The sequence below is a fragment of the Spermophilus citellus genome (assembly GCF_964194105.1).
Source record: "Spermophilus citellus genome assembly, chromosome: 12".
Classification (NCBI taxonomy): domain Eukaryota; kingdom Metazoa; phylum Chordata; class Mammalia; order Rodentia; family Sciuridae; genus Spermophilus; species Spermophilus citellus.
Window position 1 is genome coordinate 28,815,295 of NC_138198.1, and position 25,313 is coordinate 28,840,607.

Consider the following 25,313-nt stretch of genomic DNA (forward strand, 5'->3'; position numbering starts at 1 on the left):
TATTGAAGGGCATCTAGGTTGCTTCCACAGTCTTGCTATTGTGAATTGTACTGCTATGAACATCGATGTAGCAGTGTCCCTGTAGCATGCTGTTTTTAGGTCTTTAGGGAATAGACCCAGAAGGGGAATAGCTGGATCAAATGGTGGTTCCATTCCCAGCTTTCCAAGAAATCTCCATACTGCTTTCCAAATTGGTTGCACCAATTTGCAGTCCCACCAACAATGTACAAGTGTACCCTTTTCTCCACATCCTCGCCAGCACTTGTTGTTGTTTGACTTCATAATGGCTGCCAATCTTACTGGAGTGAGATGATATCTTAGGGTGGTTTTGATTTGCATTTCTCTGACTGCTAGCGATGGTGAGCATTTTTTTTTTCCTGGATATCAGCGACAAACCCTCTGAAATGGAAATGAGGACAACCACTCCATTCACAATATCCTCAAAAATAATAAAATACTTGGGAATCAACCTAACAAAAGAGGTAAAAGACTTATACAATGAAAACTACAGAACCCTAAAGAGAGAAATTGAAGAAGATCTTAGAAGATGGAAAAATATACCCTGTTCATGGATAGGCAGAACTAACATCATCAAAATGGCGATATTACCAAAAGTTCTCTATAGGTTTAATGTAATGCCAATCAAAATCCCCATGGCATTTCTTGTAGAAACAGAGAAAGCAATCATGAAATTCATATGGAAAAATAAAAGACCCAGAATAGCAAAAACAATGCTAAGCAGGAAGTGTGAATCAGGTGGTATAGTGATACCAGACTTCAAACTATACTACAGAGCAATAGGAACAAAAACAGCATGGTATTGGTACCAAAACAGGCGGGTGGACCAATGGTACAGAATAGAGGACACAGAAACCAACCCACAAAACTACAACTTTCTTATATTTGATAAAGGGGCTAAAAGCATGCAATGGAGGAAGGATAGCATCTTCAACAAATGGTGCTGGGAAAACTGGAAACCCATATGCAACAAAATGAAACTGAATCCCTTTCTCTCGCCATGCACAAAAGTTAACTCAAAATGGATCAAGGAGCTTGATATCAAACCAGAGACAAGGCATCTGATAGAAGAAAAAGTTGGTTACGACCTACACACTGTGGGGTCGGGCTCCAAATTCCTCAATAGGACACCCATAGCAGAAGAATTAATATCTAGAATCAACAAATGGGACTTGCTCAAACTAAAAATTTTTTTCTCAGCAAAAGAAACAATAAGAGAGGTAAATAGGGAGCCTACATCATGGGAACAAATCTTTACTCCTCACACTTCAGACAGAGCCCACACTTCAGACAGAGCCCTAATGTCCAGAGTATATAAAGAACTCAAAAAATTAGACAATAAGATAACAAATAACCCAATCAACAAATGGGCCAAGGACCTAAACAGACACTTCTCAGAGGAGGACATACAATCAATCAACAAGTACATGAAAAGGGCCTAGGATTTTAAAAATATGTTTTCTGAGCTGACCTCAAGCACCTGGGCTCCAGAGGTTCTCCTGCCTCACCCTCTTGAGTGGCTGTATGTGCAACATGATACCTGGAAGTACATGTAATTTTTATAAATTTAGTGTACTCTGAGGACTTCAGCTTTGAGGCAAAAGTGGACTTCATCATATATTTCCACATGCAAAGATGGAGTTTCTGTTCTGACAAGTGCCACAGAGGGAGGGGCTAGAGTGGAGTCAGGAGAAGCTCCAGAGGATGCTATGCCCAAATCAGCATATGAACTCTGCCTAACTGTCACCTGGCAGGGATAGGGTAGAACTAGGGTGGCAGGGCCAACCAATGTGACAGAAGTGTGCACAGCACCTGCTTTGAGCCTCAGGAGTCCAGCTCAACACCTGTCTTACTGCTACTTGTGTGTGTCTCTCTATACATAGGGCTTTTTTTGGTACCAGGGATTGAACCCAGGGGTGCTTTACTACTGAGCCATGTCCCCAGCCCCTTTTATTTTTTTATGTTAAGAAGGATCTCCCTAAACAGTTTAGGGCCTCTTAAATTGCTGAGACTGGTCTCAAACTTGCAGTCTTCCTGCTTCATTCTCTGGAGTTGATAGGATTACAGGCAATTGTGCTCAGCTGTCTTTGTCCACCTTATATGTCTTTCTTTCTTTCTTTCTCCCTTTCTTTCTTTCTCCCTTTCTTTCTTTCTTTCTTTCTTTCTTTCTTTCTTTCTTTCTTTCTTTCTTTCTTTCTCTCTTTCTTTATCTCTTTCTTTCTCTCTTTGAAAGTGCTGGTGATGGAACCCAGGACCTTTTGCATACTAGGCAAGTGCTCTACCCCTGAGCTAGATCCCCAACTCTTTCATTTATTTTTAAATTTTGAATCAGATTTTGCTAAGTTGCCCAGGCTGCCCTCAAACTTTTGATCCCCCTGCTTCAGCCTCCTAAATTGCCTGGAGTTCAGCCATGCACCGTGGTGCTTGGCTAACCACTTTTGTTTTCTAATTATTTACAGTTAACATTACTGGATTTTCTAGGTCTATAATTGTGTCTTTGGCAGCTGGCCCTCAGAGAAGACTTGAATTCAGCCCTTGCCCTGTACTGGGCACCTGCTAGTAGCTCATGTCTGCTGAGTAATCTACACCATCCTCTTTGGGGTGGGTGTTGCTGTTCCCAGTATGTACTCTGAAGTCATTTACCAGAACAGGACTCAGTTGCTAGTGAGAGATGTAGTTTTGGTATAAATATTTATCCTGGGTTTGGTCATGTTTAAAGCTTTACCAGGCTTGCTAAACTGCATGACTAAGCTGAGACTTGGTTTTAAGCTCATCATTTTGGGTTGTCTGGGATTATTCTCTACAGGGGTGTGCCCTGCCTGTGGTAGCTGATGGCGTGAGTTCTGATCACCTCAGTTTACCAGAGTCCTCTTGTTTTTTTTTTTCCTTTCATTATCTGACTGAACTCCCCTGTTGCTGTTTATTTTTTAGACAGGGTCTCTAAGTTGCTAAGGCTGACCTCCAACCTGTGGTTCTCCTGCCTCAGCCTCACATGTGCCACTATGTCTGGCTGCTCCCCTGTGTTTCTGTCTTCTGGGATGGTGCCTTGGGCTGGTGGGTTTTGAGATCTTAAGTGTGACATTTTTCTTGCTATCACCCATAGACTGGCATCAATATGATGGCATAATTTGCATGAAACCTCCTGGGACACTGGAGAAATTCTAGAACCTCTTTACTAATAAGATGAAGAAGAAAGTGGTGAAGGGGAAGATGATAGCAGCTGAGATCATGCTGGGCTGAATATTCAGCACCCTCCAGACCTGGAACTCCATCAGCCTGCAAAACTTCTTCACCTAGTTCCAGCAGTTTTATTCTGTTGTCCGAGTGCCTATGATTTACGAAGGCTAAGCACAGCCCTGGCACAGCCTGGGCCTCGGAGACTAAGAAGTATCAGGCTTCTCCTAATCACCAGCAGTTCAGGTGTGAGTGGGCAGGGTCCCCTGACCTACTAGAGGTAAGGAGACCCTGTGACTACTGGTTCAGGTGCAGAGGAGGCAGGGGACCTTTCCATCCTTTCTTTTTTGTACTACCTCTTGGAAATCCCCACCCACCCACCATGTTCCTCCTCCTGATTGGACCCCTGAGCCCACTCGCAGCACTGATCTTGAGTTCTTTCCAGGGCTAGGCAGAGTTGAAAAAAATGGATGGAGCCCATCATTGCCCCTTCAGCCACACTGTGTCTTGGAGGCAGAGCTGGTGCTCTCTCTTTGAGCTTTCATGAGCATCCAGGGACACCTGGACCCACCTCACTGCAGGATTTGGGACTGAGCATCAATGTGTCTCTGCTGCCCCAGAACCTCAACATGCCTAGAAGGAGGGGAGGTGAGGGAGACAGGACCCTCCCCTGAGCTCCCCTGCATAGGCCTTGATCGCCTATCCAACGGTTCTTCAGCCTCCAAGGAATTCACTCTGTAGCTCATGCCTCTTCTTTACCCCCTGCTTCAGGTGAAGAAACACCTGTGGGAGTGTTTGAAAAAGCAGATGGGATTATTTTTGGAAGGAAGTGGGAATGCCCTGATTGAAAGCTGCCCTGTGAGGAGCAGACTGAGAAGGGATCTTGTCCTCCTTTTCCTGGTGGAAGATGCCAGACTCTGCTTGTTGGAAGGAACTCATCTCACTGTGCTCCATCCTCTGCCCCAGTTACTGCTCCCAAGATGCTCTACACAGCAACCTCCACCATATCCTGGGCACATCTGAGAGGTATCCTAGGTTTTTTTGTTTGTATGTTTGTTTTTGTCAGAGGTTTCATAGCCATTTATCATGATTTTTATCTGGTTTTGAGGTAAGTGCTTGTCAGAGAAAGGCTGAGCACACTTTGGGAAAAAATAAAACCACAGTCATGTCACCACTTGCTCCTTTCACTTTCCTGGCATGTGTGTCATTGCTAGTGTTGTTAAATTCTGTGTTCTCCTGAATACCCTGACTTCAAAAAGCTTCACAGAGCCAGACACCATGACGGCACTGTCATCTCAGCTACTTGGGAGGCTGAGGCAGGAAGGTTGCTTTTACCCAAGAGCTTAAGGATAGCCTGGGTAACTTAGTGGAACCATATCTGGAAAAATAAATATATAATATAAATAATATAAAATACATGTTCTCCTTGGAGGACCTTCCTCTTCAAGCTCAACATGACTTAGCATTGGTGCCAAGGCCTGCCTGCAGGTGTCACATAGGAAAGCTGCAAAACCCACAGGAATGCTATCCCTGTTGTCTCACCTGTGCTGGTAGCTCTTGAAGCACACTGCCCCTGCTGGGTTAGCCATGGCCTTTAATGTGGTAGGGGAGACCTCTTATGAAGTGTGCTCAGAGGATCAGGGTCTCTTCTGCTTCTGTTTGGGTTGAGCTTGGGTAACATCAGGTGGCCTTTCCTGAGCTCTTAGCAGCTGTGGGTTTCCTAAGTTTTAAAGACCCAGGCAGTTTCTGTGCCCTCTGTGAAAGAAGGATGTTGATAAGGAAATCTACAAACAGCTGTACATGGGTTTGAGAAAAGAAAGAAGCATTTATTTCTGTGCCTGTGGGATATACACCATGTGTTGTTCCTTTTAAAAAGTAGCTTTGTAGCTGAGCATGGTGGAACATGCCTATAATACCAGAGACTCAGGATGTTGAGGCAGGAGGATCACAGTTCAAGGACAATCTTGGCAACTTAGGGAGGCTATGTCTCAAAATAAAAAAGATTGGGTATGTAGCTTAGTGGTAGAGTGTCACTGGGTTCAATCCCAGTTTTTTTTTTTTTTAAGTTTTCTTTGTGTTTAGTTCCACCTTTGCCAGACTGTCTGGTTCAAATCCTAGGCCCTGTGTGAATTCCTTTGCTGGAAACTGAGGGCCTCAATCCCTCAGCTGTGTAAAGTGGGTGGATATGACTCCAGTGGGAGTCTGTTGGGATATGTGATGTCTTGTTGCACTGGGACCCATCCCAGTTCAGTTCCAGGGAACTTGTCCCACTTGCCACCCTGTGTCCCCTGGTCTGGGATTTGGTCCAGGTGTGCCATATGTTCCTTCTGCAGGGTATAAGTGGATTTTCCTTCTCTCCTAGGACATCAGACTGCAGGGCAGGTTGGACGCAGCCAACCACAGCTCACATTAGGTCTTGGTTCCCTTCCAAGAGTACTTGGTCAACTTGTGCCAAAGGTGCATGGCTATAAGGGTTGTTGACTGGCTGGGCATCCTCCCTGTCCTGCACTACTGTATGCAGCTGGTCCCTCCAAGAAAGAATTTTTTGAGCCAGCCTGAGGACATCTGGGATGCCCTCAAGGGAATCCCCTTCTCTCAGTTTCAGGAAAAATGGCTAAATGAGTAAGTTGTAAAGCTGCATTTATATAAGCACATCTTGGAATAATGATTCTTTATCATTTTGCCACTGAGCTAAATCCTCAGTCCTTTCTTAAATTTTTAATTTTTGACACGGGTCTTGCTAAGTTGTCTGGCCTGGCATGAACTTGTGATCCTCCTGTCTCTGGATCAATGGGAATCGCAGGCTTGGCCACTGTACTGGGCATTCTTTCTCTTATAACTGTGTTAATGTGTGTTTACTCATTTATGTGACAAACACTTAGCACCTCTGTGTGTCCCAGGAAACAACTCCAAGTACTGCAAACCTTAGTTCATGGCCTCTGACTTTGCCTTTTAGCTGGAGTGGGGAGTGGTGAGTGAGTTTTTTGTAGGGCTCAAAGCAAGATCTTCCTTTTGCTGGCCATAAGGCTCAGGCCAGAGAACTGGCTGGAAGAAGCAGAAGACTTCCACACTCTCTGCTCTCTGATTGTGAGAATGGTGCACTGTCCTGAGTGTGGGAGGCTCAGTCCTCCTGGGGTATGGATGTGTTGGTAGGCAAGAGTACAGAGAAAATGACCATGGGCTCACTGGGCCCTGCAGTGTGTACAAGACAGTGGCCATCCAGTGGGGAGAGGGACTAAGAACTGGAAAATTCACTGTTTTTGAGATTTGGATGCACAGAGCTTGCTGAAGGGTGAAGCAGGAGATGGGAGCCAGTTGCTGTGGACACTCATATTCTGGCTTCTGCTAGGGGTACTGTGGCCCTACCATCAAAGGATGGAAAGTTTCTACGACCTGAGTCTCACTAAAGCTACAGCAAAGCCCTGGCTCCTCTCCATCATAACCCCTGTCCTGAGAAAAAGCTGCTGTATGGCCAGGGAGAAAATAGGGGGGTAAAACCCATAAATGGCCTAAGTGGGGGGATTCAGGGAGGGTGTTAAGAACAATTGTGAGGGGGTTAGGGTTGTGGCTCAGCATTAGAGTTATCTAGCACGTTCACATGCACATGCGAGGCCCTGGATTTCATCCTCAGCACAACATAAAAATAAATAAATTAAATAAAGTTATTGTATCCAACTACAACTAAAAAGCAATTTTTTTAAAAAGAACAACTTTGAGGAATATTGTAGAGGACCTTCAGAAAAAGTGGACAATGTTATCAACAGATGGGGGATTTCAGAAGAACAGTGGAAATCATGGGGTATTAAGAAAATAGCTGAGTGGGAAGATGACACCTGAAGTGGATATGGAGACTCTTCTTGATGGCTCAGTAACCACCTGGAGACAGCAGGGGGAAGGGGCCAAAAACTGGAGAACTGGTAAATAGAAATGTAATGCTCACATATAGAAGTTGCAGAGAGGAAAAGAGCAAAACAGAGCTTCTGAGGCCTGTGGGTGAAAACAAGGTGAGTAAAGAGGAGAAAAAGGCCAAAGGAAAGAAGAAGGATCATGCTTGAGTTTCCCAGCATGGAGAGTACCACCCCATAGAGCCTGCAGACTCCAGGAAGGACAGGGGCAGGTCACTCACATCCAGCACAGTCATGACTTCTGGGCACCAAAGAAAGATAGTCTTGAAGGCAGTTGGAGAAAAAGACTCACTGAATCCAGGGGACTGTGGAAAGGTGAATGGAGGAGGGAGAGGTGGCATTTGTATAGGGTGCTAAGCCTTGCCATGGAGGCAGGCTCAGTCACATGCTGCAGATGCATGCTAAGGACGTTGAGCTAATGAACCAAAGCAGACCTCAAAATGGCAATTACCATGTGATTCCACCCATGAGGTCCCTAGCATCTTCACACGCAGAGAAAGAGTAGTGTGGCTTGCCAGGGTTGGGGGAAGGGGAGTTAGTCTTTAATTAGGACAGAGTTTCAGTTTTGTAAGATGAAAAGAGTCCTGAAATTTGGTTGTGTGACAATGTGATGTCATTGACATATTGCATATTCTGGAAAATTGTTGAAATGGTAAAATTCAGGTTGAGTTTACTACCATTAAAAAAAAATAACTTTTAAACCAGGTGAGGTGCCATACCCCTGAAATCCCAGAGACTTGGGAGACCAAGTCAGGAGGATCACAAGTTCAAGGCCAGCCTGAACAACTTAATGAGACCTTTTCTCAAAATAAGATTTAAGAAATGGCCTTGGATGTGGCTCAGTGGTTGAGTGCACCTAGGTTCACTCCCCATTACAAAAAAAATCATTATAATAATAATTATGTCTAATGTAATTCTGGCATGATTTCCTGAAGTTAGCACCATTGTATTTTGGGGATAAGGCCATTTTGTATAGTGGAGGCCATCCTGTGCACTGTAGGATGTTGAGCAGTGTGCCAGGCCCCCACCTGGAAGGTGCTGCTGGTCTTGCTTCCACCCCAGTTCTTAAAGGCATATGTGTCTCTGGGTATTGCCAGGCCCCTTTGGGTAGGAGGGGGGCTTAAATACCCCTGTCCCCATTGAGAACTGTGCTACAGAAGGAGAAAGGGGACCCAGAGATGCAAAACTCTAAGCTAAATAAATGATAAACTGGAATACTAAGCAATATGCAAAAGCCACAACAGGGCCAGAGCTGGGGCTGGGGCTTAGCTACAGAGCACTTATCTAGCTTGGCTGGGACCATATATTCCATCCCCAGCACCACAAAAAAGAAAAAAGTCAAAGTAGGAGTCACAGAGGAATAGAGAACAAAGGTACCAAGTAGGACTAAACCCCAGGATGGAGAATCAAATCCAACCCCAAACCAGAATCCTGATAGGAGAAGTGGGCAGATCCATAGCTCTGTGGAGCTCTATGCCTCCTCTTCAGTGACTGATGGAACAAAAGGCAGGAGAATGAATATGGTACAGATGTTGTGGAGAAAGCTACAGACCAACCAGTCCCAGGTGGCACCCAGGAACTTCAGCACCCCACATGGCAGGACACACACCCTTCTCAGGTGTGCCCGTGGGCACATGCAGCAAGACGGCTGCATTCTGAACTGGACAACTCTCAGTAACCTGAAGGTGCTGCAGTCCAAGGGCACAGGTTCCTAACCACGCTGAGCAGGTGGCTCTCTGGAAAATCCTTACATGCCTGGATCTGTTAACAGCATGCTTCTAAATAAGATTATCTTGGAGTGAGGAAAGATTCTTCAAAGAAGACATAGAAAGCAAAACCTACACAAGAAAAATTGTAGGGGGCTGGGCTGCACTCTGTGGCAGAGGTGTGCCTAGAATGGGTGAGGCCCTAGGTTGCCTCCCCAACACCACACACAAAAAAAGATTTTTAAAATCAAATTTAAGTAAAAAATTAAAACAAATCTTAATTAAATGTGAAAACAACTTTTCACTCATTTCCCCACACAGATAACTGTCATGTGTGGAGTTCCCTGTCCCCTTACCCTCCCTGTCCACTGGGAGCCAGCTGCTATCATTAGGGATAAAGGCAGTGAACTCAATTGTTCCCATCTCTTCTCTAGTTTTGGAATATTTTGAAATGAAAGCCAAATAGAAATGATTTTTTGTAAAAATTTATTTTAGAGATGCTGTGTAATCACTGAGAAAGTAAAGAAGACACTTGCATTTCCTAAAAATGCTGAATTACCTCAGTGCTGATCAGTGGAAAATCAAAGAGGATAAGAAGGATGACAAGCCATCCGAGCTCTAGATAAGGGGGGATATTGCCTTGCTGAAAACTTACACTCAGAGTATTTACTCATGGAAGATTAAGCAGGTTAGGATGACATTCAACAACTTCTTAAGAAAATTAATGAGCTCACTGGTATTAAAGAATCTGACACTGGCCTGGCCCCACCAGCACTCTGGGACTTGGCTGCAGATAAGCAAACTCTCCAGAGTGAACAGCCTTTACAGGTTGCAAGGTGTACAAAGATAATTAATGCTGATTCAGAGGACCTAAAATACATTATCAATGTGAAACAGTTTGCCAAGTTCATGGTAGACCTCAGCGATCAGGTGGCACCTACTGACATTGAAGAAGGGATGAGAGTTGGTATGGACAGAAATAAGTATCAAATCCACATTCCACTGCTTCCTAAGATTGATGCAACAGTTACCATGATGCAAATGGAGAAAAAACCTGATGTCACTTACAGTGATGTTGGTGGTAGTAAGGAAGAGAGAGGTTTGTTATCCTTGGCATTGAGCCTCCCAAGAGTGTGCTGCTGTTTGTTCCCCCAGGCACAGGCAAGACACTCTGTTCCAGGGCAGTTGCTAATAGGACTGATGCTTGCTTCATTCGAGTTATTGGATCTGAACTTGTACAGAAATATGTTGCAGAGGGGGCTCGAATGGTTCATGAGCTTTTTGAAATGGCCAGCACAAAAAAAAAAAAGCCTGCCTTATCTTCTTTGATGAAATCGATGCCATTGGGGGCTCGGTTTGATGATGGTGCTGGAGGTGACAATGAAGTACAGAGAACAATGTTGAAACTGATTAATCAGCTGGATGTTTTTGATCCTTGAGGCAACATTAAAGTGCTGATGGCCACCAACAGACCTCATACTCTAGACCCAGCACTGATGAGGCCAGGGATATTGGATACAGGATTGAATTTAGTTTACCTGATTCAGAGGGTCAGACTCACATCTTTAAGATTCATTCTCCTTCAATTTGTGTTGAAAGAGATATCAGATTTGAATTGTTAGCATGACAATGTCCAGATAGCACTGGTTCTGAGATTAGAAGTGTCTGCACAAAAGCTGGTATGTTTGCAATCCGAGCATGGCAAAAAATTGCTACTGAGAAGGATTTCTTGGAAGCTGTAAATAAGTCATTAAGTCTTATGCCAAATTCAGTGCTACTCCTCGCTACATGACATACAACTGAGCCCCAAAGGCTTTCAAGTGAAAACTTCAGTTAGAATCTTAAGCTTATAAAGACTTGTTAATAGCACCTCACACACAAAAAAAAATGGTTTAAAAATTGTAAAAAAAAATTATTTATTTGATGCCAGGGATTGAAACCAGGGGTGCTCAACCACTGAGTCACATCTCTAGCCTCTTTTTAATTTTTTTTTTAAATTTTGAAACAGGGCCTCACTAAATTGCTGAGTGTAGCCTTGAACTTGCATTCCTTCTGCCTCATCCTCCTGAGTTGCTGGGATCACAGGTGTGCCATACACTTGGCTATTTTGTTCAGTTTTCATTTGATTCGCTCTGTATGTCTGTTTTCACAATGTATTGATATCACCACTAAAATCTGAGCATTCTGGACCTTGATTTTCCTTGTCTTCAGTCTGCTCAGTTCTCTCACTGCTGCCCTAGTCTCTGTCTTGATCTCTTCATTCAGAGCCAGTTTCTTAACTTCATGGAGAGCAGGAAGAAGTTTCTGTGTGTGGATGAGTATCTCTTTTGATCCTGGTTGAGTTTGCTGCCTCTGGTAAGCCTGGTTCCCTATACAGAAAACTCCACTGAGTACTTGAGTCTCATGCCTGCTCCGATCCTGGACTGTTTTCTAGAGACTCACTACAGGCTACAACAGCTTCAGAAGATCTCAGAAGATCTCTTGGAGGTTTTGGTTGGGGGTTGGGTGTCAGGTTCTTGCTTAGCAAAAGCAGGTTACAAGCTGCACATTGAATGCTTGTGGATCTTCTGTCTTGAAGGGCAGGTTGGGGAAAATGCTAAGAAATAATAAAAGAATTGCTGAAATAAGAAGTCATTATTTCTCAGGATTGAAGTTTGACTTCCCAGAGTTGATTCTGGTTTGGTAAATAGAGCTTACAAGAACAGTAGCTGTGTGTTATTTATGACTGTTAGATGGTGCTGTGAACGTCACACATTTCATAGTTGCTATTTTTCCTTATTATGCTTTTTGAGGTAAAGAAAATGGTATAAGGACTTGGGAGTCAATTTAACAAAAGAGGTAAAAGATCTCTACAATGAAAATTACAGAACTCTAAAGAAAATAATTGAAGAAGACCTTCCTTAGAAGATGGAAAGATCTTCATGCTCCTGGATAGGCAGAATTAATATTGTCAAAAGTGCTATACATATTCAGTGCAATCCCAATTAAAATCCCTAAGTCATTCCTCATAGAAATAAAAAAAGCAATCATGAAATTCATTTGGAAAAATAAGAGACCCAGAATAGCCAAAGCAATCTTTAGTAAGAAGAGTGAAGCAGGATGCATTACAATATCAGACCTTCAACTATATTACAAAGCCACAGTAATAAAAACAGCATGATATTGGCACCAAAATAGACACATATACCAATGGTACAGAATACAAGACACAGAGACAAATCCATGTAAATACAGTTATCTCATACTAGACAAGTGCCAAAAACATACATTGGAGAAAAGATAGCCTATTCAATAAATGGTGCTAAGAAAACTGGAAATCCATTTGCAGCAAAATGAAACTAAACCCTACTATCTCTCACCATGCACAAAATTCAACTCAAAGTGGATCAAGGACCTAGGAATTAGACCAAAGACCCTGCACTTAATAGAGGAAAAAGTAGGCCCAAATCTTTATCATGTCAAATTAGGCCCTTACTTCCTTAACAAGACTCCTAAAGTACAAGAAATAAAATCAAGAATCAATAAATGGGATGGATTCAAACTAAAAAGCTTCTTCTCAGCAAAAGAAACAATGAGATGAAGAGAGAGCCTACATTTTGGGAGCAAATTTTTGCCACATACATGTCAGATAGAGCACTAATTTCCAGGATCTATAAAGAACTCAAAAAAACACCGAAAAAACTAACAGCCCAATCAATAAATGGGCTAAAGAGCTGAACAGACACTTCTCAGAAGATCTACACTGAATCAACAAATATATGAAAAAAATGTTCAACATCTACAGTAAGAAGAGAAATGCAAATCAAAACTAAGATTTTATCTCACTTCAGTCAGAATGGCAGTTATCAAGAATACAAACAACAATAAGTGTTGGCGAGAATGTGGGGGAAAGGTGCACTCATACATTGCTGGTGGTACTGCAAATTGGTGTAACCAATCTGGAACTCAGTATGGATTCCTTAGGAAACTTGGAATGGAACCACCATTTGACCCAAGTATCCCCCTTCTCGGTCTAAATCCAAATGACTTAAAATCAGCATTCTATAGTGACACAGCCACATCAATGTTTATAGCAGCTCAATTCACAATAGCTAAACTTAGATGGCCTTCAATAGATGAATGTATAAATAAACTATGATATATATATATATATATATATATATATATATATATACACACACACACACACACACACACACAATGGAATATTACTCAGCATTAAAAAAGAGTAAAAATATGGCTTTGCAGGTAAATGGATGGAGCTGGAGTATATAATGATAAGCAAAGTAAGCTAATCCCCCAAAACCAAAGGCTGAATGTTCTCTCTGATTAGTAGATGCTCATCCATAATTGGGGGGGGCATGAGAAAAATGGAAGAATTTTGATTGGGCAAAGGGGGGAGGGGAGGAGGTCTGGGGGTAGGAAAGATGGTGGAATGAGATAGACATCATTACTTTAGGTATATGTATGACTGCACATGGTGCAACGCTACATCATGTACAACCAGAGAAATGAAAAGTTGTGCTGCAATTGTGTACAATGAATCAAAATGCATTCTGTTGTCATATATACCTAATTAGAATTAATTAATTAATTATTATTTTTTTAAAAAGAAGAAAATAGTGTAAGGGCTAGGATGTAGCTCAGTGGCAGAGCATTTAACTTGCATAAGCAAAGCCCTGGGTTTAATCCCCAGTTTCAAAAAAGAAAAGAACCCCAACCAAAAAATAAAAAAGAAAAAAGGAAAAAAGAGAAAGAAAATGGTGTAAATTTACAGCATGCATTTCACTGGTGGAAAATGGAAATTGGCTCTTGAGCCCTTGAGGCTTGTGTGCAGGGAGAATAGGGTGAGTCTCTGTGCCCTTCTCCCTTCTTGTCTCGGCAGCTGTTTCCTGGTTGAGCCTTTCATATTTCTTTTTCTCTTTCCTGCCCTAGCATGTCGGGAACATTTTCAAAATGCTGATGCACCTTGTGAACATCTATCAGGATGTGTAAGTAGAACAGCTGGTGCATCCCCCTGTGCAGGCTCCTATGTGGTGTGGGCTGCCTCCTGTCAAAATGGGAGGTTGGTACACCAGCAAGTGCCCCAGTGTCCTCTGCAGTTGTCAATCCAGAATCCAAACATCTAGCTTTTTTCTTTTTTCTGTGGATGTAGCTCAGCTGTTGAGCACTTGCCTAGCATGTGTAAGGCCTGAGTTCAGTACCGAGAACTAAAAAAAAAAAAAAAAAAAATGTAAAAGCAAATCACAGCTCTTGGGTGCTGAGATTTTGCTTCATTCCCACCCAACTTTTTGGCCTTTGTGTTTTCACATATTTTTAAATGATCATTGTCATAGAGAAAATGTATGTGTTCTGCATTTGTTTAACACTTAGTTCTATGGTTTTTCTAAGTTGAGTCAGTTTGAAACAAAAAATCAAAGGTGGCCTTGCAAAATCATTTACTCCTGCACCTATGCATGACCTTTGCCATAAACAGCACATAAAACGCAGAAAAGGGGCCTGGGTGTTCCTGGAACCTCTCAGCATTGCTGGTCTCCCTCCTCCAAGCTCCTGGGCTGTACAGACATGGTTCATGGCTCAGGGTCTCCCAGCATGGCAAGCCCATGTGACTTTGCAGGGTCCTTTTTCATATCAACAGACAGTCAGTCAGTAAATGCAAAACCTGTTCACATCAGGTGGAAGAAATTCCACACACAGTGCACACTCTTTTCCTAGCACCCTCCCTCCCTCACTCCTGTATCTCTCTGATTTTTTTCTTGTTATATTTTAATGATTGGAAATGTTCATCCCTTGCTATTTTTTGAATAAGGGAAGGTATTTGCAAATATTTTAACTTGCTTTTGATAGAGCTCCAACTGCTGAGCTAAAACAAAAGGACTCTGTTCTCTTTTTTTAATTTTAATTTTTATTTTTTATTGGTTGTTCAAAACATTACAAAGCTCTTGACATATCATATTTCATACATTAGATTCAAGTGGATTATGAACTCCCATTTTTACCCCAAACACAGATTGCAGAATCACATCGGTTAGACATCCACATTTTTTTTTATTTCACTTATTTATTTATTTATTTTTTCCTATTTTATTTTTTTTTATTGTTGGTCGTTCAAAACATTACATAGTTCTTAATATATCATATTTCACAGTTTGATTCAAGTGGGTTATGAACTCCCATTTTTACCCCATATACAGATTGCAGTATCACATCAGTTACACTTCCATTGATTTACATATTGCCATTCTAGTGTCTGATGTATTCTGCTGTCTATCCTATTCTCTACTATCCCCCCTCCCCTCCCCTCCTCACCCCTCCCCTTTTCTCTCTCTACCCCCTCTACTGTAAATCATTTCTTCCACTTGTATTATTCTTCTCTTACCCCTCATTTCCTCTTATATGTAATTTTGTAAAACCCTGAGGATCACCTTCCATTTCCATGCGATTTCCCTTCTCACTCCCTTTCCCTCCCACCTCTCATCCCTGTTTAATGTTAATCTTCTTCTCAAGCTCTTCATCCCTACCCTGTCCTTGGTTACTCCCCTTATATCAAAGCAGTAATTTGGCATTTGTTTTTTAAGGATTGGCTAGCTTCACTTAGCATAATCTGCTCTAATGCCATCCATTTCCCTCCAAATTCTATGATTTTGTCATTTTTTAATGCAGAGTAATACTCCATTGTGTATAAATGCCACATTTTTTTTATCCATTCATCTATTGAAGGGCATCTAGGTTGGTTCCACAATCTTGCTATCGTGAATTGTGCTGCTATGAACATCAATGTAGCAGTGTCCCTGTAGAATGCTCTTATTACGTCTTTAGGGAATAGACCCAGAAGGGGACATCCACATTTTTACATAATGCCATATTAGTAACTGTTGTATTCTGCTGCCTTTCCTATCCTCTACCATCCCCCCTCCCCTCCCCTCCCATCTTCTCTCTGTACCCCATCTACTGTAATTCATTTCTCTATTTCTCTCCTTGTTTTTTTTTCCCATTCCCCTCACAACCTCTTATATGTAATTTTGTATAACAATGAGGGTCTCCTTCCATTTCCATGCAATTTCACTTTTCTCTGCCTTTCCCTCCCACCTCATGTCTCTGTTTATGTTAATCTTTTCCTCTTGCTCTTCCTCCCTGCTCAGTTCTTAGTCGCTCTCATTATATCACATAAAATATTTGGCATTTGTTTTTTAGGGATTGGCTAGCTTCACTTAGCATACTCTGCTCTAATGCCATCAATTTCCCTGCAAATTCCATGATTTTGTCATTTTTAGTGCTGTGTAATACTCCATTGTGTATAAATGCCACATGTTTTATCCATTCATCTATTGAAGGGCATCTGGGTTGGTTCCACAGTCTAGCTATTGTGAATTGTGCTGCTATGAACATTGATGTGGCAGTATCCCTGTAGTACGCTTTTTTAAGGTCTTCAGGGAATAGTCCAAGAAGGGCAATAGCATGGTCAAATGGTGGTTACATTCCCAGCTTTCCCAGGAATCTCCATACTGCTTTCCAAATTGGCTGCAGCAATTTACAGTCCCACCAGCAATGTACAAGAGTACCCTTTTCCCCACATCCTCGCCAGCACTTATTGTTGTTTGACTTCATAATGGCTGCCATTCTTACTGGAGTGAGATGGTATCGTAGGGTGGTTTTGATTTGCATTTCTCTAACTGCTAGAGATGGTGAGCATTTTTTCATGTACTTGTTGATTGATTGTATATCCTCCTCTGAGAAGTGTCTGTTCAGGTCCTTGGCCCATTTGTTGATTGGGTTATTTGTTATTTTATTGTTTAATTTTTTTGAGTTCTTTGTATACTCTGGATATTAGGGCTCTATCTGAAGTGTGAGGAGTAAAAATTTGTTGCCAGGTTGTAGGCTCTCTATTTACCTCTCTTATTGTTTCTCTTGCTGAGAAAAAACTTTTTAGTTTAAGTAAGTCCCATTTGTTGATTCTTGTTATTAAATCTTGTGCTATGGGTGTCCTATTAAGTAATTTGGAGCCTGACCCCACAATATGTAGATTGGAGCCAACTTTTTCTTCTATCAGATGCAGAGTCTCTGATTTGATATCAAGCTCCTTGATCCATTTTGAGTTATCTTTTGTGCATGGCGAGAGGAGGGGATTCAGTTTCATTTTGTTGCATATGGATTTCCAGTTTTCCCAGCACCATTTGTTGAAGATGCTATCCTTCCTCCATTGCATGCTTTTAGCCCCTTTATCAAATATAAGATAGTTGTAACTTTGTGGATTAGTCTCTGTGTCCTCTATTCTGTACCATTGGTCCACCCGCTTGGTTTGGTACCAGTACCATGCTGTTTTGTTACTATTGCTCTGTAGTATGGTTTGAAATCTGGTGTCGCTATGCCGCCTGATTCACACTTCCTGCTTAGAGTTGCTTTTGCTATTCTGGGTCTTTATTTTTCCATATGAATTTTATGATTGCTTTATCTATTTCTACAAGAAATGCCATTGGGATTTTGATTGGCATTGCATTAAACCTATAGAGAACTTTTGGTAATATCGCCATTTTGATGATGTTAGTTCTGCCTATCGATGAACAGGGTATATTTTTCCATCTTGTAAGATCTTCTTCTACTTCTCTCTTTAGGGTTCTGTAGTTTTCATTGTATAAATCTTTCACGTCTTTTGTTAGGTTGACTCCCAAGTATTTTATTTTTTTTGAGGATATTGTGAATGGAGTGTTTTTCCTCATTTCCGTTTCAGAAGTTTTGTCGCTGATATACAGAAATGCCTTTGATTTATGCATGTTGATTTTATATCCTGCCACTTTGCTGAATTAATTTATTAGTTCTAGTAGTTTCTTTGTAGACCCTTTTGGGTCTTCTAGGTATAGAATCATGTGGTCTGCAAATAGTGATAATTTAAGTTCTTCTTTTCCTATTTTTATGCCTTTAATTTCTTTCATCTGTATAATTGCCCTGGCCAGTGTTTTGAGAACTATATTGAATAGAAGTGGTGACAGACCCTTAGCCATGCTAACAAAGAGAATAAGAGAGATAACTCAAATTACTAACATATGGGATGAAAAAGGCAATATCACAACAGATGCTACAGAAATACAGAAGATAATTAGGAATTATTTTGAAAACCTATATTTCAATAAAATAGAAGACAGTGAAGACATCGATAAATTTCTTAAGTCATATGATTTTCCCAGACTGAGTCAGGAGGATACACACAATTTGAACAGACCAATATCAATGGATGAAATAGAAGAAGCAATCAAAAGTCTACCAACCAAGCCCAGGACTGGATGGGTGTACAGCGGAGTTTTACAAAACCTTTAAAGAAGAATTAAAACCAATATTTTTCAAGTTATTTCAGGAAATAGAAAAAGAGGGAGCTCTTCCGAATTCATTCTATGAGGCCAACATCACCCTGATTCCAAAACCAGACAAAGACACCTCAAAGAAAGAAAACTACAGACCAATATCTCTAATGAACCTAGATGCAAAAATTCTCAATAAAATTTTGGCAAATCAGATACAAAAACACATCAAAAAAATTGTGCCCCATGATCAAGCAGGATTCATCCCTGGGATGCAAGGTTGGCTCAATATACGGAAATTAATAAATGTTTTTCACCACATCAATAGACTTAAAGATAGGACCATATGATCATCTCGGTAGATGCAGAAAAAGCATTTGACAAAGTACAGCATCCCTTTATGTTCAAAACATTAGAAAAACTAGGGATAACAGGAACTTACCTCAACATTGTAAAAGCTATCTATGCTAAGCCTCAGGCTAGCATCATTCTGAATGGAGAAAAATTGAAGGCATTCCCTCTAAAATATGTTCCCTTTTTATCTCAGTCACAACTTTAAGACCTATTGTAAGCCTGGAGGAGATCAAGTAAATGCCTTACTAGTAGGTCATTTATTTTGTTTTAAGTAATTAATTTATCTGTGGGACTGGGGATTGAACCCATTCTACCACTGAGTACACCCCCATCCCTTTTTATTTCTTCTTTTGAGATAGGGCCTTGCTAATTTGCTGAGGCTGGCCTTAAATTTGGCTATCCTTCTGCCTCAGCCTCTTGAGGAGCTGTGAGTACAGGCATACTTATAGATCTTTTAAAGGGAATGGACTGGTAACCAATAATTGATATTGTTTTCTCATTTCCCAATGACTTCAATAATCTCTCTGGACTCCTAGGGGGTAGGATTCTTGAGAAAACCTCATTAGAGTCCTATTTGACTGTGTGCCTGAAGCTCCATGAAGCTGTCTGCAAGATCACCAAACACTTGCGATTTTATGAGATCCCTGCCTTGTCTGTTGGGGTCATTTTGCAGAGTCATTGGACTTAGATCTCCAGTGGTGAGTGAAATTTATGGACCAAATGTCATGCCCAGGAGAGGCCTGGGATTCCATGCAGCCTAATTTAGAAGGGAACTTGTGGAGTTCTGGAATGCCTGGATGAGTCAGATTGGTCAAGTCAGCTGTTAGGTATTTATCTGGCATCTCCTAGATTCTGGATTCTGTTTTGTTCAGATTACACACTTTGCTCTTGGCCTCAGGAAGAAGATGTTTGTCTTATTTTTCCTTGATTCTATTATTCACACAAAACTAGGGCCTGTTTCCCCCCCCCGTCCCCCAAAAAGCACACATCTGTGCCCTGTCTTTCCCATCAGAACACTTCTCTTCATGTTGCAACACACCATGGAAGAAGAGCCTGGCTCAGGTCCCTGTGCCCCTTGGCCTACAGTCATCCTCACCCTTGTGTCCAAGAGAGAGAACCTCATTTTAATTCCTGCCACTGAAGGCCCCTGGCCTTCACACTCAGTCCTCTCACCTGTGTCTAAGGTCAGCAATCCTGCTGCCGAATTGGGAACTCTGCATTGCTATGCAGCTTCTCCACTGTGGGTCCTGAGCTTCTGCTGTGGGTGATGGAGAGTGGCATCTCAGAGCGACTCTCTTTTAACCTTTTTGCATATCAGTACTGTGATATTAGGAATGGAGATTGTCAAGTCTACATTTTCATTTTATTCTTTCAGCCTTTCTTCTTTAAAATACCACAGACACACTCTAATTTTTTTTCCAGTACCAGGATTGAACCCAGGAGTGCTTAACCACTGAGCCACATACATCCCCAGGCTTTTTTGTATTTTATTTGAAGAAAGGGTCTTGCTAAGTTGCTTAGGGCCTTGCTAAGTTTCTGAGGCTGGCTTTGAACTTGGGGTCCTCCTGCCTCAGCCTTCTGATCTGCTGGAATTACAGGTACTAAGGATGAATTTCATTGATAAGGTGTCTGCTTTCTCCCAAGTGGTACTATTTAATCCATCGCAGGTCGGTGCCAGCTCCCAATAGATGGTGCTTCAGAAGTTTGTCAGTTATTTAGGATTTACTTTTCTGCAGAAGGAAGTATCCTCATTATTGGTTGGGGTCCCAGATCTGTGGTCACAAATACTATTGGCATAAATAAAATTATGCCAAGCTAAAATTGACCAAAGCAAAAACTTGCTGGGGTATGTGGGAGTCTCCTGTCAAGTGGTCAGCTAGGTGGCTGCTGTGAGGATCAGAGCACAGTTCAGGGCCCTGCTGCTTGTTCAGCCTCAGGGTTGTTCCTACAATTTATTTATTTACCACCTTTATTCAATCCTGGATGACACCAGGATGGGATAGTGTATGGCTGGGGCCACTTTTGGAGTTGGTGGAATGCCTGAGGCCTAGCACAAGGGAAATGCATAACTCACTGAGGTGTCTAGATTGTCCTGGAAGGTGTTCGTGCAAGGGTGCCCTGTTTTGTATTCATTTGAGACCCCTTAGTGCTCTCCTGCCCTGCTCTCACCTGTGCCCTGTGCTCTGGTCACCTGCCTGGAGCCTGTGTCCCCTACTCTGTTGTTGGTATGCCTTCCCAGATCTTTGTGTTTCTCTACCTTGGCACTTACTGTGAGTGGGGACCATGCTCTTCCCACTGCCTGAGTGGGTTGTCTCTTCCACTTTATTTGGTTTCTTATGACAGGAATGGCGTCTGCTTGGCCACCTTGTCACCTTGCCCAGTCAGAGGTGCTGGGGTGGTTTTGTGTGCCTCGAGGGGGGTAGGAGGTGGCAGATCCAAGTTTTTTGGGCTCTGTAAGAGCATAGGCTGTGCAGCCCTGAGGAGCTCATGAGAGGCCTCTCTAAAGAGGGTCCTGATGCTGGAGTTTCATGTTCTCCCTGGCAGATACCCCTGGAGTGCAGAGAAAGGGGCCAAGGGATGGTCAGGTCACCTGAAAAGGGGTGGTTCTATGGATGTGGTGGTGAAGGTGGGGAGGGGAGAGACAGTGGCCATCCCCACAGAGTGCCCTGGGCTGGCCTCCAGGCCAAAGAGGGACTACTTTACATCCCTGAGGAGTGGGTGCCAGGAGTTTGATGGTCCACTGGCCCAGGGTTCTCTGGAAGCTCTCTGCTCATGGGTGTATTATTCTCACTTGATCTGAAGAAAGCACAGGGCTCTTGTATGTGCCCCTGCTGCTGGAGACTCTTGGTGAGTTGGAGTCTGCTTGGGGACCTGTAACACCCATGCCTTCTCCTTGCTTGTGTCAGGTGGCTTGGGTGTGGGGAGCCCAGAGCAGAGCTGGTAAACCTTTTATGTGCCCACAGGACATGGCAGAGGGCCTGGGAGCTGCAGCCAGGAAGGGCTCTCTGACAGATGTCTTCCAGGGTGTCCTGGCCACCATGAGATCCTGGCTGATCACAGTGTTAACAAATAGCATGTTCTGGAAGGTTTCAACTGTCCTGTTCACATAACCTGAGGAGATCCAGGTGAACTTTGCCTGAGGCTACAGAACCTGTTCATGCACTATAGTGAGGAATCACCAAACACTGGACCAACAGTGCCTCATCCTGGAGGCCTGGGCTCATCCTGAGCCTTCCCATGAGCCCTGGCCCCTACTCTGAGGAAGGGACATTGCCCCTTGCCTGGCAGGGGGTCAGTGACTCTGTGGTACAGTGTGATGGGGGCACAGTCACACTGAGGCAGGGGTAGCTAGGAGGACCATCAGGCTCTGTTTCAGGTCTGAGGCTGCAAGCCAGCTGTGTGGCACTGGGAAAAGAAGGCCAAGATGACAGAAAGCACCTTTAGCTGGCAGCTGGGTGAAGCCATTTGACAGGATGGACTCCTCCCAGAAAACCTGGGACATGGGGGAGGATTCCACAATAGGCACCCCAGCATCAGAAGACTGCTAATGCCTGATGGGTTCTGGGAGCCTGAGGCTCTAGCAGCTGCAATGGAAGGAGGTAGAGTAGGAGGTCCTGCCCACCCCAAGCCTTCTCTCCAGCCTGGCTGTCTTCTTCCCTGTCCTGGAAGTTGAAGGTTATCCCCCTTGAGCCACAATCTTCCATGGAGACTTTGGAACCTGCTCATGGTCTTCACATAGAGTTGGTGAGGCAGGGGTACCCCAACTGTATGGACAAGGGTGGCCGCAGGGCTAGAGGGTTGTTCTTTTCAATCAAGGGTATAAAAACCCTCTTCCAACTTCTTTGTGAAGTTTTTATACCAACAGACTGAAATCCCAGGAAAATGCAATTGGATTAAATATTATTACAGGATTCTAATTGGTATAATCCCTAAGTGTTAAGCATGAGTGACAGGTAGCCATGCAGCCACTGACAAGAAAGATTCCTTTTTTTTTTTTTTTTGGTACTAGGAATTGAATTCAGGGTCACTCAACCCTAAGCCATATCCCCAGTCCTATTTTGTATTTTATTTAGAGACAGGGTCTCACTGAGTTGCTTAGCACCTAGCCATTGCTGAGGCTGGCTTTGAACTCTAATCCTCCTGTTTCAGCCTCCTGAACTGCTGAGATTACAGGCATGTGCCACCATGCCTGGCAAGAAAGAATGATTCTAAGTGAAGTAGTAATGATTTTAAAAAATTAAATTAATTAAACATTTTCTATGAGATGGTTGCTGCTGTTATTGCTGTTTTATAAGTGAAGGAGATGAATGTGCTATTGATATTGTTGTAAGTCAGGGCTCTTTTTCACCAGGAGAAGGTAGATACGAAGTAAGGGAGAGAAGAGCTCTGTGGTATGGAAGGAGCTAGAGATAGCAGTAGAAACTCATGATTCAGATAGTTGCCAGCTCTGTCCATTAGGAGTCCTCTGGCAAAGGTACCCTGGGACCATGAACACCTACAGAATAAATGAAACCTTGGGAACTGAGCACACCCACATCACATCATGGCTTTTTTTTTCTTTTTCTTTGTTCTTTTTGTACTGGGGACTGACCTAAAAACACTTTATTACTGAGCTGCACCCCCTGCCCTTTTTTTGAGATATGGTTTTGCTAATTTGCCCAGGATACCCTGGAACTTCGGAAACTTCTGCCTCAGCTTTCTGAGTAGCTGGGATTTCAGGTGTGTGCCACCCCACATGGCCAAATTATGTCTTCTAACTTCCATTTCCCATCACACAATGCTGCTCCTAGAAGAAAAGCCACCTCCATTAATCAGTGGGAGATAAACAGGTGAGACAAGAACTCCTTATGCTGGAATGTCAGGAAATGCTGAGGTTGCAGGCCCACCACAGGGATAGAGTTAAATTCATGTGGTGATCCAAGACTTAGCTTAGTAGCATCCCAACCAAACTTATTGTGATCATGTGAAAATTGTGAGCCAATTGGGTCAAGAGACAGTCTACAGAATGGCCTGAACTTTTCAAAATTGTCAACATCAGAAAGATAAGGCTAGTGAACTTCTCTAGAAAAGAGACGTGATCAGTAAGTGCACTGTAGTCCCAAGGTAGACCTTGGATCCAGATGTCAGGTAAAAACACATGGAGACACGTGGGTGGGGGCACCTGCTCCAGGCTCCTGTCCTCTGAAGTCTGCCTGTTCTGAGCAGACATGGTGTATGAACAGGATGCCTACCTGGGCTTGGAGGCATGTTAGGATGCTGCCTTTAAGTGGTTTAGCAAAGTGCTTCTTATTCTTCCTTTTGTGTGTGCGTGTGTGTGTGTACTGGGAATTGAATCCAGGGACACCCAACCACTGAGACACATTTCCAGGCCTTTTCTTCTTTTTTTTTTTTTTTATTTAGAGACTGGATTGCTTAGGGCCTCACTAAGTTGCTGAGTCTGGCTTTTAACTCAAGATCCCCCCACCATGGCTCCTGAGCAGCTGGGACCACAGGTGCCCCCACATCTTGTTGTTACTGTCTTTGCTGTAGGATATTCCTGTGGTGTATATTTGTCTCTGTAGCTGTCACTTAATGTGGGTTTTTCAGGCCTGGCAGTGGCTGGTAGAAATAAACTTTCCTGCAGAGTATGGGTGGAAGGAGTCACTGCTGGGGGACATGGAAGGGAGGCTCAAGCAGGTACTAGACATCAACAACACCATCAACATGGTGATGAGCCCAGACAGCTGACTGCACCTGGGGCTACAAGCAGAGCACAGCATGTGCAGGCCCTGGGATCCACCCCAGCTTTGCATTTCTGTTTCTGAACAGGGCTTTGCAGTTTGACCACAGAAACATTTCAGAGTTCTAGTGTGACATTCTTGAGAAGAGCCAGGGAATGGGATTGTGCTCTCACTGGGGCCCTAGACATATGTGTCATCAAGCTCTCCATGTACAGGTGCTCCAAGAGACCTGCTGGTGGCAGGAGCCTTATTAAACACAGTGACAAAATGGAGGAAATAAACAAACAAAAAATGCCCTTCATTTTTAATGAAGGTCTGTGACCCAGGAAAATTGGTTTCTCCATGAGTGTTTTATATGGATCTGATTAAATGGATGTTTTTAGAAAGACAAAAGCAAGAAAAAATTGATCTTTTTCAAATTTTGCATGTTTTTACAAGCTGCTCTTCTGTCTGCATTTTCTGCAGAATGGGAAGAGACTAACTTGGTTTTATCTTTGCTCCTCTGGTGAGGACATGCTTAGTGTAGGGCAGGGAGGAGGGGGACAGAACAACCAGGCACTCACACCCTCACCCACCTCGGTGTTTGCAGGAGAGACCTCTCTCCCAGATCTCTGCCTTCTTCAGCCCTCAGTGGGATTCTGCTGGCCTCAAGGACAGTGTGGCTAGGAGCTTTGAGAAGTGTATCATCGAAGCTATGAGCTCTGCCTGCCAGGTGACCAATCTCTTCTTGAGAAATGTGCTTGGGTTTATAGCTGCTTGCTGACATAGCCAGCTTTAGGCCCTAAGTGTCTGCTAGTTCCAAGGCCTCTGCTGACCAGGATTGGGTCCTGGGTGCCCCCTCCCTGGCTTTGGACTCCTGCTGCAATCTCTACCCACTCCTTGAGATACAACTTGGCTTCCTGCTGCAGAGGTGGCCACACATTCTGTGTAAAACCATAGCCATGCTCACTAGCCACAGTACAGATGATCTGGTGGGCTGCGCCTCCAACTGCCATTGTGATCATTGCCACTGGTTTGTTTATGGCCTGTTCACTCTTGCCCAACAGATATGCAGAAAATGACACCAAAGGTTGACCAAACATCTATGGAAAGAAGCTTCTTAACTTAAATATACTCCATCCTTGTTGGGATAGAACACTTGCC

At 43.1% G+C, this 25,313-nt stretch overlaps 1 protein-coding gene and 1 pseudogene across 2 annotated transcripts; both read left to right on the forward strand.

The window, feature by feature from the left end:
• Positions 1 to 4,172: 4,172 nt before the first annotated feature.
• Positions 4,173 to 24,933, forward strand: LOC308631391 (E3 ubiquitin-protein ligase RNF213-like; the record flags this gene model as incomplete). The annotated part of the gene is made up of 7 exons (XM_081262606.1): positions 4,173 to 4,218; positions 5,625 to 5,814; positions 11,137 to 11,290; positions 13,739 to 13,794; positions 18,994 to 19,111; positions 24,037 to 24,156; positions 24,760 to 24,933. The coding sequence occupies 7 exons, from the start codon at positions 4,173 to 4,175 to the stop codon at positions 24,931 to 24,933; spliced, it is 858 nt and encodes a 285-aa protein (XP_081118732.1).
• On the forward strand, positions 9,351 to 10,606 carry LOC308632018 (26S proteasome regulatory subunit 7-like; annotated as a pseudogene). Its single transcript has one exon. The product of its transcript is annotated as a 26S proteasome regulatory subunit 7-like (transcript).
• Positions 24,934 to 25,313: the final 380 nt, after the last annotated feature.